Source organism: Phycomyces blakesleeanus, assembly GCF_001638985.1.
Source record: "Phycomyces blakesleeanus NRRL 1555(-) unplaced genomic scaffold PHYBLscaffold_28, whole genome shotgun sequence".
In the NCBI taxonomy this organism is placed as follows: Eukaryota; Fungi; Mucoromycota; class Mucoromycetes; order Mucorales; family Phycomycetaceae; genus Phycomyces; species Phycomyces blakesleeanus.
Genome location: NW_017265161.1, coordinates 31,978 through 44,346, shown reverse-complemented (window position 1 = coordinate 44,346; position 12,369 = coordinate 31,978). Strand labels below are relative to the sequence as shown.

At 35.7% G+C, this 12,369-nt stretch overlaps 6 protein-coding genes across 6 annotated transcripts in view; 1 reads left to right on the top strand and 5 right to left on the bottom strand.

Moving 5' to 3' along the window:
• Positions 1–26: 26 nt before the first annotated feature.
• PHYBLDRAFT_151114 (hypothetical protein) lies at positions 27–1,166 on the bottom strand (the record flags this gene model as incomplete). Its single annotated transcript, XM_018432606.1, has 4 exons — positions 27–565; positions 653–826; positions 886–963; positions 1,019–1,166. Coding segments are annotated over 4 exons (939 nt in total), but the record flags the coding sequence as incomplete, so codon positions are not given.
• Positions 1,167–2,645: 1,479 nt separating this feature from the next.
• PHYBLDRAFT_73293 (hypothetical protein) lies at positions 2,646–3,035 on the bottom strand (the record flags this gene model as incomplete). The annotated part of the gene is made up of 1 exon (XM_018442821.1): positions 2,646–3,035. One exon carries the CDS (start codon positions 3,033–3,035, stop codon positions 2,646–2,648), a length of 390 nt encoding a protein of 129 aa, XP_018285641.1.
• A 1,626-nt stretch (positions 3,036–4,661) lies between these two features.
• On the top strand, positions 4,662–5,594 carry PHYBLDRAFT_73292 (hypothetical protein; the record flags this gene model as incomplete). Its single annotated transcript, XM_018442820.1, has 4 exons — positions 4,662–4,701; positions 4,803–4,840; positions 5,208–5,420; positions 5,496–5,594. The coding sequence occupies 4 exons, from the start codon at positions 4,662–4,664 to the stop codon at positions 5,592–5,594; spliced, it is 390 nt and encodes a 129-aa protein (XP_018285640.1).
• An 898-nt stretch (positions 5,595–6,492) lies between these two features.
• PHYBLDRAFT_173933 (hypothetical protein) lies at positions 6,493–9,681 on the bottom strand (the record flags this gene model as incomplete). The annotated part of the gene is made up of 3 exons (XM_018437141.1): positions 6,493–7,038; positions 7,120–7,454; positions 8,277–9,681. 3 exons carry the CDS (start codon positions 9,679–9,681, stop codon positions 6,493–6,495), a joined length of 2,286 nt encoding a protein of 761 aa, XP_018285639.1.
• A 104-nt stretch (positions 9,682–9,785) lies between these two features.
• PHYBLDRAFT_173932 (hypothetical protein) lies at positions 9,786–11,027 on the bottom strand (the record flags this gene model as incomplete). Its single annotated transcript, XM_018437140.1, has 1 exon — positions 9,786–11,027. One exon carries the CDS (start codon positions 11,025–11,027, stop codon positions 9,786–9,788), a length of 1,242 nt encoding a protein of 413 aa, XP_018285638.1.
• A 574-nt stretch (positions 11,028–11,601) lies between these two features.
• Positions 11,602–12,369, bottom strand: part of PHYBLDRAFT_173931 (hypothetical protein) — a gene marked incomplete at both ends in the record, with an annotated part of 4,578 nt that continues 3,810 nt past the window's right edge. Inside the window, one exon of the mRNA XM_018437139.1 lies at positions 11,602–12,134. Coding sequence (XP_018285637.1) covers positions 11,602–12,134 — 533 coding nt within the window. The remainder of the gene's footprint in view (positions 12,135–12,369) is intronic.

The window sequence follows — 12,369 nt, the reverse complement described above, 5'->3', positions numbered from 1 at the left end:
CATAGTAATGATCGTTCCTTCGAAACAAACTGGACACCATCCTTATCCACTAATTCGTTCCACATCTTTCCATCATATACATCAAATAAAGTACCGTCGACTTTTGGTTCACAATTCCATCTGTTGATCATACTCTCAAAAGAAGGACGTGTAAACATTTTTTTCAAGGTAGTTGTCAACGAGTTATAAACAAATGTGCACTTTGGAATCATGGCGTTCTTCATACTAGACTTGTAGAGATCATTCTTACAATGCGTCTTACTACCAACTCTTTTGAAATTGCAGGATGTATGTGTGTTGTTGCTGTAATCGTACAATGTGTGACAATTACTGCATGCTACATATTTTGATACGCCGTTTGTCAAGTCATTGTATCCTGTCATTTTCCTCAAACCCGGAATGCTTGTGGGAAGTCGGAAATCCTCTCCATAATGTTCGAGGATTGTATTTATGAATGTAATCAAAATTACTGCGCCTTCATCCACAATGAAGCTAGAAATAAATATCACAGTGAAAACCGCAATTACTCGATGCCAAATATTCTCTGGAAGGTTTTCTGTAGACTCTGTAAGTTATCATAAAATAATATTAATTTTTTATTTCTTTAATTCAAACCTTTTTTCTTCAATCATAGTTTATTTTTAATATTTACCCTGTTCTTGCTCTCTGTTCTGTTCTTCTTGCTCAAATTCATCCGACGACTCATATTCAGACTCATACTCTGAGGTATACTCCTCTGTTTCAAAAAGAGATTCTTCCACCAAAAGAGGTAAGTGGGTATTGACATACTGCTCTGGTGAGGGTGCACCATTGGAGTAATTATCATCTATTGGTACCGAGTTTAAATAGAGTGCGCATTGGGTATAAAAAATAAAATACTATTACTTTCAATATGTTCTTCAATTTGATCTACGTCCATATCAGCTTCACCAGTGTTTACTTCGGCTGTCAAAACTATTTGTTCTAATGGATTAGAATACATCATATAAATAAATGAAAAATTGATAACTTAATTTACCATTAATGGTTTTATCCATATTCCTGTCATTATCATTCTGGGCATGACGCTTGGCAGTTCTTTTATCTGTCATGGTGTATCCAAGAGGATTGCGATTGCATCTTGTGCATTTGCAACGAACTTCATCGGGATTGGCAATGGAAAACATTTTTTCACTTAATTTTTTTTAATAATAAAGGAAGTGTGTAACAGCCGTTGCTTGTTATAATTGTCTTTATTATTTTGAAAAAATTCTCTCAGGGACTCTGATATATATTAGGCCAATGATATGTCTTTAAATATATTCTCGCTGCTAAACACAGGAAATGAACTGGGTTGTAATTTTTTGGCTACTATTATCGATAATTCCAGGTAAGTGGAATTCAATTATTTTAAGGTGTTTTTGCAGTGACACAGGTTTAGCATGCATGATAGTAATTATATTTCATATGATGATATCACTATAATATGTGATATATCAGTGGATTATTATAAGCATAATTATAACTTATAAACACATTTACTTTTGATGTTAATACTTCATTAGGACTACACACATTTATATAATTAATCATACATTAATTATCCCAAGATCACATTGCTCTGATCAAGACTCAGATAGAATCAATTACCTGACTCCAGGCATATAATTTTTCTAATCCAAAATATTATAAATAGCAGTAGTAGTTTAGTATAAAAATCTCGTCAAATTTTGATATCAAATCTTTCTCAATAAACAAATCCTACACAAGTTCTCATGAATCTTTGTTCCTCAATCTCAAATCTTTAATTCTTTCTCTTAAAAACTTCTTCAACTTCAACTATCACAACAAAAGTAATCTCTTGCATTTTCTCATACCAAAGTGATAGATAGAATCTACAGTCATGACTGATTTAGATATATGTCCTATTAGCTTTTTTAAAGGTCTTTCTTATTGACTTGAACTTATTTTTGCACTTGTTGGTGTCCACATTTGCTTTAAAGGAAGCTGATAGGCCATCAAAGTTGTCATTGATCTTGAAAGTCTCCAAGAAGAATTTCTAAATATAATTAATCTTTCTCTTATGTATATTTGCATATCAGATCTTATTGTGAACATCAGTATCCAAGACAACTTTCAAAAGCAATATCGCAATATCTTCATCCTAACTGATTTTGTTTGATAAAGCAGAGTAGCCTTGTACACTTTTGGTATCCTCCAATACTTGAATTTCCTCAATGTCTTCTACTTTCTCTATATCTTATATATTCTCATGTCTTCTTATTTGTCATTTCTGATTGGTTCATTGTCCAAGACAGCCAGATCCGCATTTGTCTCAATGTTGCTTTCAATATGAGTAAACTGAGAAGGATATCTACCACACATTCCAGATTGAGTGGGTTGATGAAAACAAATAGACAATTGGTATTTGGCATTTTTTAAGATAAATAGAAGTATAAAAGAAACAAGAAAATGAATAATAGAAAAAAGAGAAAATAAAATTACTCTGATTCAAAATACTAATAGTAACTAACATAAATTACCATATAAGAATATTAGAAAGATTTAACCCCTCATCTTTAGCAGAGGCTAAATGTACAAACTTTAAAGTGAAATAATCTTTTTTCGATTTTGGAAATCACTATATATATTGTTTAGTGTCTATGTCAATAAACCACTCTAAGAGCATCTATGATAAATGCAGTATTGTCAGCAAAATCAGCAATATCTTTCATTAAAAAGCTATTATCACAAGCAGAATCAACAGAGAAAACAGAAAGACTGGCAGACTGGACTTCAGAAATCTTGTGTTGTACCATATTAATTAAAGCTTGCATAGCTGAAGCAGTAAATATGATGTTACATTTGCATTTGAGCCGGAAACTATTTGTACAAGTGGTAAACTCATTGCAAACAAATTTGTCTGCAGTCTGACAAAATGAACGTACAAGAACATTATAGAATGTCTTGAAATCCACCTTCAAACTGAACAAAATTTGAGCAGTGGGAGTGGGGAAACCCTTTGGATGAGTCACCAATTTCTGAGATTCAATCATTGGTTGAGCTCGAAAAAAATTTTCACTGGAAACTGAAGCAGGAAAAGACGAAAAAGAAAGATATGAAATGGGGAGAAAAAAGTGTAAAGTTGTTGAAAAGACCTTAAAATCACTTGTAGAGAATAGAAAAGTGGTGAAGAGCTGTTCAAAGCTGTAGGCAACCAAGATGTAGTTGAAGATGCTGACAATCTGCCACGACTATGATGCAGATGTAAAGATTTTGATATGATGATTTGGATAATATGTAAAAAAGTTAATGAAAAAATATAAAAATCAGGATGTATATAGAAAAAATATAGACAATAAATCCTGCTGCAAAAAACAGAGGGGTTTGATAGACTGCTTTTTGAGAAAAAAGGGTGAAAGTAAAAACATGCTGGGATTAAAATAAAAAATTGGCTCTAAAAGATGATAAGTGTGATATTTATATTTGTGATAAATATTGACAGGTAATATATTATCACTGTTTTCAAGGTTTGAATGGGTTCATAGATATAAAATAACTTTTCTTTTCCATAAGAGAGAAAAAGACAAACTCAAAAGAGAAAGTAGAATTAAAGATAATAAAATCAATAATAAAAAAAATAAGAGAAGAACAGTGTTATTGATCAATCTTGATAGACTTGACTAAATATACTCAGATAATCAAACAAGTAAAATATCAACAGCATTAAATATTAAGAGAACTTGTTGTCAGAAAATAAGATAAAAAAATCAATATTTATTAAATGCCCATATTGTAATACTTATAGCTTTGCAATTGACTTGTTAAATAACTAAATAAATAAATTATTAAAAAATATAATAAAAAGTTATATAATTGATGATCTATTAAATGTAATTTATTTTTTACTATCATTAAGTACAAATAAAATAAAAATAATTATTAAGTTATAAGCATGAAAATAATTATGTTTGTAAAGAAAATATAATAAAAATAATATTAATTCCAAGTTTATTTGCTCAGTTAAATTTAGTAAGAAAATAAGATACAATATGTGGTTGTGTGAAGTTATTTTTGATAAGATAATATTTTTTTGTTGTACCTATTGGTGTTTTGCTCTACAAATAGAAAAATTGCTTTCTATCCAGCCTTGGCCGCCATCAGAAAATAAAAAAAATTAATACAATATAATTTCTTTAGAATTATAAAGAATTCTGCAATATTACCGCACTGCTAGACAACTGAAATTTTGTCAAATGCTAATCATCATCATAATACCCTGGATCAAAAATATCGTAGCCGGCAAGCCAGAGCTTAAACAAAAGAAGAATTTCAAATCAATTATTCCAAAAAGAGGAAAGTGCAAACGAATCTTTTTTTGTGATTAAATACTTTAACTCTCACTTACATTCTTACATAGCAGAAATAATAATTCAAATTAATATTCTTACAGATGAGATATCATATCAAATAAGATCTTAAGACAAACATTCCAAATAATTAGTATAAATATTAATAGTAACTGTTCAAAATAAAATTATTTTTTATCTACTATATTACTTTGTCTGTTTGACCATACTTCTTTTAGTATACTTTTTTATTATTAAGTATACTTCTTTGCCTGTTTTTATATTGTCTGGATATTGATTTATCAGCTTAGCGCAATCTGATAAAGATGTCACATGTGGTATTTGGTTGTGTGTAGAAAATGTACAAGAAAAGGTAAATGAATATAAGAAGGAGAATTGAAAAGAGGAATTGAGGATTTGGGTTTGATATCAGATAAATTAAGATAATAAAATAGTCTCTTTGTTAACAAATAGATCAGTTAAAAAATTTAAGAAGAGAAACTAATACTAAGGTAAGAGTGTAAATATTTTGAATGATTAGAGAAATACTTAAACTAAAAGAAGAGATGTAAATAATACTAATTCTAAAGAGTTACCTATAGGAAAGAAATGTTTAATAGAGTAAAGAATTTAGCTAAAGAGAAATTTACTATGAGATAAATAAAAGAGAAAATCGGGACAAAATAATAAAATAAGAGGGGGTAGTCAATCTTCTATAAAGATTTGACAGAAAAATAAATAAAATGAAAGAAATTTTACAAAAGAGATCAGAGATAATAGACAGAGTCTTGAAAAAAACTTGTATCAGAAAAATTTGACAGTTGTTTATTAATTGATTTTAGAGAGATATTTATATTACTTTATGGATAAAATATATAGCAAAATAAGCTAGTGTTGTGGTGGTTAAAGTTGAAGAAGTTTTTAAGAGGAAGAATTGAAGATTTGAGATTAGGAACGAAGATTCGTGAGAACTTGTGTAGGTTTTGTTTATTGAGAAAAGATTTTGTATCAAAGTTTGACGAGGTTCCTACACTGAACTACTACTGCTATTTATATTATTTTAGATTGGGAAAATTATATGACTGGGGTCAGGTAATCGATCCTATCTGAGCCTTAATCAGAGCAACGTGATCTTGGGCTAATTAATGTATAATTAATTATATAAAGGTGTGTAGTCCCAATGAAGTATTAACATCGAAAGTAAATGTGTTTATGAGTTATAATTATGCTTATAATAATCCACTGATGTATCTCATATTATGGTGATATCATCATATGAAATATAATCACTATTATACATGCTAAACCTGTGTGTTAAATAATAAAGTAATCGGTAGACACCTTTGACTGAAATAGCTGAGGCCTTATATTATTTTCTTCAGACTTATTCTCAATTACAGCAGTAGTTAATACTCATTTACAACAGCTAGATAAAACTCAATGAGATAATCGTAAATAAAAATACAAAGAAAAATAACTATATAAATATTTTGTCATGAAAGAAGAAATAGATGAAGTTATAATATATAATTACAAGAAAAGAAAAATATTGGAAAGAAGTATGCTATAAATAAAGGGAAAAACTATTCAGTTAACAATTTTGATAAAGTAGTGTTTGAGAGGAAGCCTAACATTTAGTGCGCAGGAATAAAATAAAAAGAAAAGAGAGAAAACAATTTCGGGAAAAAATAAAGGGAAAAGATTTTAATTTTCAGAAAATCAGTTCTTGAAAAAAGGCGATTTTGTGAAAATAGAAAAAAGAATTTAAAATTAAAATTAAAATTTTGAAGAAAAATAAAAAGGGGTTTTCAAAAGAAGGTCTGAACTTGGTAAAATATGGTTTTTGAACTAAGGCCAACCAGATTATTACACCACGTGTCATAAAACGTAATGGTTTCTTGGTGTAAGTAAAAGATTTTTATTGAAAGGCTAGTGAGCACACGCACTATAGAGCTATTGCCCGCCTTTAAGAGTACAAAAAAGAATAATAGAAAGGAAAAAAACCCAAGGGGGAAAATGGGAAAAACTAGAAAGGGAAACTAAGCTAGAGGATACAAAAAAAGGGAGATAAGAATAAAATATGAAGCATGCATGAAATTCATGCAATAAATGAAAACTAAGACTAATACAGATCTAAACTAAAAATAAAAGGAGATGGCCAGTCTCATTTGGGTAGCCAGTTCAAGAAGAGTTGTCCTCTGTCTGTTGCAGCATGATCAGCAAGATCAACCCCAGGGAGACAGATCTGTTCTATGTCCAATATGATTCTACAAAGAATTGGCCAAGTAAAGATCCAGAAGGCATTGTTCTTGTTGTTTTTAAGTTTCTTCATAGGCAGCATATTGAGTACATAATCAATTGGATTGGGTTGTACTGTAGAATAGAGATGGAGACGAATTGCAGCTCCAGTGCACTCAATGACATGATGACGGCTGGTGGTATGCAATCCACAGGAACAAGGTTGAGGACGTCCAGGAAGCCACCCCATACGCCAACGTATGAATCTACTACGTTCATAGTTAGTCATGGGAAGCCAGAGAATAGGGTCAACACCAAGAGAAGGACGGCAAGCAGAGAGAAGTATTTGTTGAGAGCATTGCAAGAAGAGGCCCTGGTTCAAAAATGAACGAATGGCATGCTTGCAAGCTTTAGAATCAGCATTCTGACGATTGGAGAGAGACAACCAAATGGGATTAGCTAAAAGCTTAAACTATTGGTGTGCTGGGTTTGTAAGAACAGGTCGAAGAAGAGTAAACAGAGCCTCATCAGGCAACCAGAAAGCACGATATACAAACTTGAAACCAAGAGTCAAGATCCTCTCCCTCATGCTAGAAAGATTCCCAAGGTGACGGAAAACAGATGTAGAAGATGTGGAGTGACCTCCAAAAATCATGCGTAAGCATGTGTTCTGGGCCTTTTCAAGCACAGCAACTTGTTTAATGTTGAAGCAGGATATTGCCAGGCCATACTCAAATTGTGGACGGATAAACTGGCGATACAAACGAATTGAGAGTAGACGTGACAACCCAGTGTGATTGACACCAAGTGATTGAAGAGCACGCATGCTGTTGATAGCAGAGACACAATTACGAGAGATGAGAAGAGATGGATCAATAGTCCCCTTTGCTGAGAAGGGAACACCAAGGTAAGGAAACGAATGAGCATGAGGAATAGACACATTGTAGAGAGAGAATGACAAAGGAGAAAGAGAACAAGAATGGTGAAGGATCATGCACTTGGTGGGACTCCAACGATATCCTAGCTCTTGAGAATGTTGTTCAGCAGAATTCAGAATGACAGACATAGCTTCTGGTGTAGCAATAATGGCAACATCGTCAGCAAAAAGTAGTGAATTGACTAATTGATCATTGAGTCTTGTGGCAGCAGTCTGATTAAATACTGTGTTACAAAGTTCCCCTGCAGCACGAAGAGCAACTGGTAGAGAATTTATGTACACAGAATAAAGGTGGGGAGAAAGCACAGATCCTTGCATAACGCCAGTCAATGGTTGGAATGATCTGGATGTTGCACCAGAAAGCAACACCGCAACTTGAACATTGTCAAAAAGACTTTGTAACAAAGCTAACATAGCATCAGAGGCAAGAGGACGTAACGATGTCCATACTACAGAACGATCAACAGTGTCATATGCAGACTTGATATCAAGAAAAGCCAAGACTGGTGGTGCTTTGAATAGAGCTGTGTGACGACAGACCATCTCATGGAGACAAAGAACTTGATCAAGGGAGCTACGTTGACGTCGGAATCCACCCTGTGCAATGTCAATTGTTGGAGACACATCTTCAAGAGGAAACTGTAGACAATATTCCATGGCTTTTCTCAGGATAGACGTTAAGCTAATGGGACGATAGTTAGCAGGGTCATGAGTATCACCCTTTTTAAAGATGGGGACAACTTGTGCAGTACGCCATGCAAGAGGTGCAGAACCCCATTGCCAACAAAGCTGGAACAAAAGACAAAGAACAGGAGAGACTTGCTTAACAATTGGGTGAAGCATTTCAGCACGAAGATGGTCAACACCAGGAGCCTTGCGTGTAGGAAGCTTGAGAATTGCACTCTCTACAGAAAGATGAGTAAAAGGACATGATTCATCAATTGCAATTGGTGATGAAATCATCACTGTCTGGTCTGAAGGGCAGCGTGCAGGAAGAAATTGACCTGAGAAAATCTGTTGAAGATGATCAGCCATTTTGTTAGCAGCTACTTGAGGTCCACCAGGATCCACAAAGACAGGACTGGTTTGACGATGGCTTTTAATATGTTTCATTGTTGCTGTTGTCTTTGCAAAGTCTTGTGTTGCCAATTTGTTGCAGAATTCTTTCCATGTTTCACGTTGACGACGCTGGACTGATAACCTAACAGCATGACATACATTCTGATGGCGCATCCAGCATATAGCCTTCTGCAAACCACTAGAATGACGCCAGCGTTGGTAGCTGCGTTCTCTCAGATCCATTGCTTCTTGAAGGTCCACTGACCAGAACCAGTACTTTTGCATGGTACGTGGTGTACGACGACCAACAGCAGTGTCCAGAGCATCATAGATAGCTTGAGCAAAAGCAGAGCACAGAGAATCTACAGGAGGAGGAGAAGAAGAAGAAAGGAAAGCACTGAACTGCTCTGTCAGATTGTCCAATGACCCAGAAGCTGTATCAATGTAGATCTTGAGAGTGTCAGGCTGAGCAAGCTTGGAAAGATTCCAAAGTAGGTGCGGATGATTAGTAGGGGGAGGGGGAGGTGAAACATAGGGAGTGAAAGTGAGGTTGACCATTTTGTGATCAGAGCCTAAAGAAAGATCAGAACGAATTTGCATAGAAGGATTGAGAAGGGGGGACGTAGAAAGAAATAAATCAATGACACTGGAACGTGAGGTACCAGAGCCACCAGAAAGAAAGGTAGGAATACCAAATGCAAGTAATTCATTCCAACAAGTGAGACCAGTTGCCTGGATCCACTGAAGAAAAGAAGTTCCTCGCGAAGTGATAGCATGGTCACCAAGAAAGGATCCCATACGTGAATTAAAATCACCACAAAAAATAGTGTTAGAAGAAGGAATAGAAGAAGAAGAGAGGGGGAGGTCATAAAGAATAGAAATTGCATCATCATCAGAAAGAGAAGGGGGAAGATAAATGCAATGAATAAGAAAATCAAATACAATACAAGAAAGAACATAAGGAGAAGAAGAAGGAACAATAGAAATGGGGTAAGGGAAAGAAGGATTTACAAGAAGAGAAATACCCATGCAGCCACGGCTAGCATTGGGGACAGACTGACCATAGGTATGGTACTGCTGCCAAGAAGTAGGATAACGATTGGGGGACAAAAGCCACATTTCAGTGATAAAAAGAAGGGAAGTAAGTGGAGCATATGAAAGGATCGTAGGTATGGTCTGTTTTGCAAGACCATTTGCATTCCATAATGTAATTGTTACTGGATTCATAGATCAGAGAATGAAGGGATGGTGATGCTGGCAGTATGTATAGAGATGTCCAAGTCTTTTTTGGTGGGTCGTGGGGGAACAATCTCAGCTAGTTGGTCATCACTAATCCATCCCTGAGAGCAAAAGGAACGTGCAACAGCGAACTTGACAGAAGCCCTAATGAATTCAATGGCACGTAGCATACGATCATTGTGAACATGTATAGCTTTTGTTGCCCTATCATCAAGTGAAAGAGAGGCCAGAGCTGGGTCACAGAGGTGAACAGGGTCCAGAGGATCAAAGTTATCCAAAGTAGTAACACCATAACTCACCAAGATAGTCTTGAGCTCAGGAGCATAGTCATTATGTACAAGCATTCCCATCACCTTACGATCAGGATAGTGGAGATCCAGCACACGTGCATTGTCTATCTTTAATTTCCTAAGACGTTGACGTTGAGTACTAATGGGGAGACGGATAGCATTAGGTACATAAATAATTTGAAACCCCTGATCAGCATTTTCTTTAATTGTCATGCCACGAACAACAGCAGCAATGGCTCTAGCAGTTGGAGCCCTTTTACGTGGTGTTTTAGAAACGAAAGTCTTGGTGGGTTCAGTGGAATGATGGGTCGGGGATGCAGGAAGTGATGGAAAATCAGCCTGAGAAACAACTGGAACAGAGGCAGCAATAGTAGCATATTTGGATGCTGCAGCACCAACAGAAAAATCAACATTCTCCTTTGTCAAACGTGCAATAGTGGCGTTTGCAGTAGCAAGAGCCTTACGCAACTCAATATTCTCTTTTTGAACAGCCTCCAATGCAGAAAGATGTTCATCATAAGCCTGGAAACGGTCCCAAATATCCTGAAGAGTGGGCATTACAGTTGGAAGAACAGGTGCAACATCAGATTCAATTTCATGGATATCTGCCATGGAAATACTATGACCCAAGATAGAAACAGAAGGGGACACAACAGGCTCACTTGCAGAACGAACTTCAGGAATTTTGTGTTGGACTGCATTGATCAAAGATTGCATGGATGAAGCAGTAAATGTTGCACCACATTTGCATTTAAACTGTGGGCTACCAGTACAAGAAGTAGACCCATTAGAAACAATTTTGCCTGTAGTCTGGCAATGTGAACAGGACAAAACATTGTGCAATTTTTTAAAGTCTGCCTTGAGGCCAGACAAAATGAGAGCAGTGGGAGTAGGGCGGCCAGTGGAATTAATCACCTGTTTTTGGGAACCAATCATTGTTGTAGGAGCTTGAAAAAAAATTTCGTGGGAACCAGAAGCAGGCAAAGCAGAAAAAGAAAGGTCTGAAACTGGGACAAAAAAGTGCGAAGTTGATGGTAAAACACCAGAACCACCTTCAGAGAAGGAGAAAAGAGCTGGAGACGATAACAGAGGTACAGGCAATTGAGATGTAGTTGGAGATGCTGACAATCTTAAGTGATTTCGGCGCAGATGTGAAGATGATTGCAATGATGATTCCAACAATTTGAAAAAAAGTCAATTAAAAAAAATAAAAATTGGTAGATATATAAAAACAATTATGGTTTCTTGGTGTAGGTAAAAGATTTTTATTGAAAGGCTAGTGGGCACACGCACTATAGAGCTATTGCCTGCCTTTAAGAGTACAAAAAAGAATAATAGAAAGGAAAAAAACCCAAGGGGAAAATGGGAAAAACTAGAAAGGGAAACTAAGCTAGGGGATACAAAAAAAGGGAGATAAGGATAAAATATGAAGCATGCATGAAATTCATGCAATAAATGGAAACTAAGACTAATACAGATCTAGACTAAAAATAAAAGGAGATGGCCAGTCTCATTTGGGTAGCCAGTTCAAGAAGAGTTGTCCTCTGTCTGTTGCAGCATGATCAGCAAGATTAACCCCAGGGAGACAGATCTGTTCTATGTCCAACATTATTCTACAAAGAATTGGCCAAGTAAAGATCCAGAAGGCATTGTTCTTGTTGTTTTTAGGTTTCTTCAGAGGCAGCATATTGAGTACATAATCAATTGGATTGGGTTGTACTGTAGAATAGAGATGGAGACGAATTGCAGCTCCAGTGCACTCAATGACATGATGACGGCTGGTGGTATGCAATCCACAGGAACAAGGTTGAGGACGTCCAGGAAGCCACCCCATACGCCAACGTATGAATCTACTACGTTCATAGTTAGTCATGGGAAGCCAGAGAATACGGTCAACACCAAGAGAAGGACGGCAAGCAGAGAGAAGTATTTGTTGAGAGCGTTGCAAGAAGAGGCCCTGGTTCAAAAATGAACGAATGGCATGCTTGCAAGCTTTAGAATCAGCATTCTGACGATTGGAGAGAGACAACCAAATGGGATTAGCTAAAAGCTTAAACTATTGGTGTGCTGGGTTTGTAAGAACAGGTCGAAGAAGAGTAAACAGAGCCTCATCAGGCAACCAGAAAGCACGATATACAAACTTGAAACCAAGAGTCAAGATCCTCTCCCTCATGCTAGGAAGATTCCCAAGGTGACGGAAAACAGATGTAGAAGATGTGGAGTGACCTCCAAAAATCATGCGTAAGCATGTGTTCTGGGCCTTTTCAAGCACAGCAAC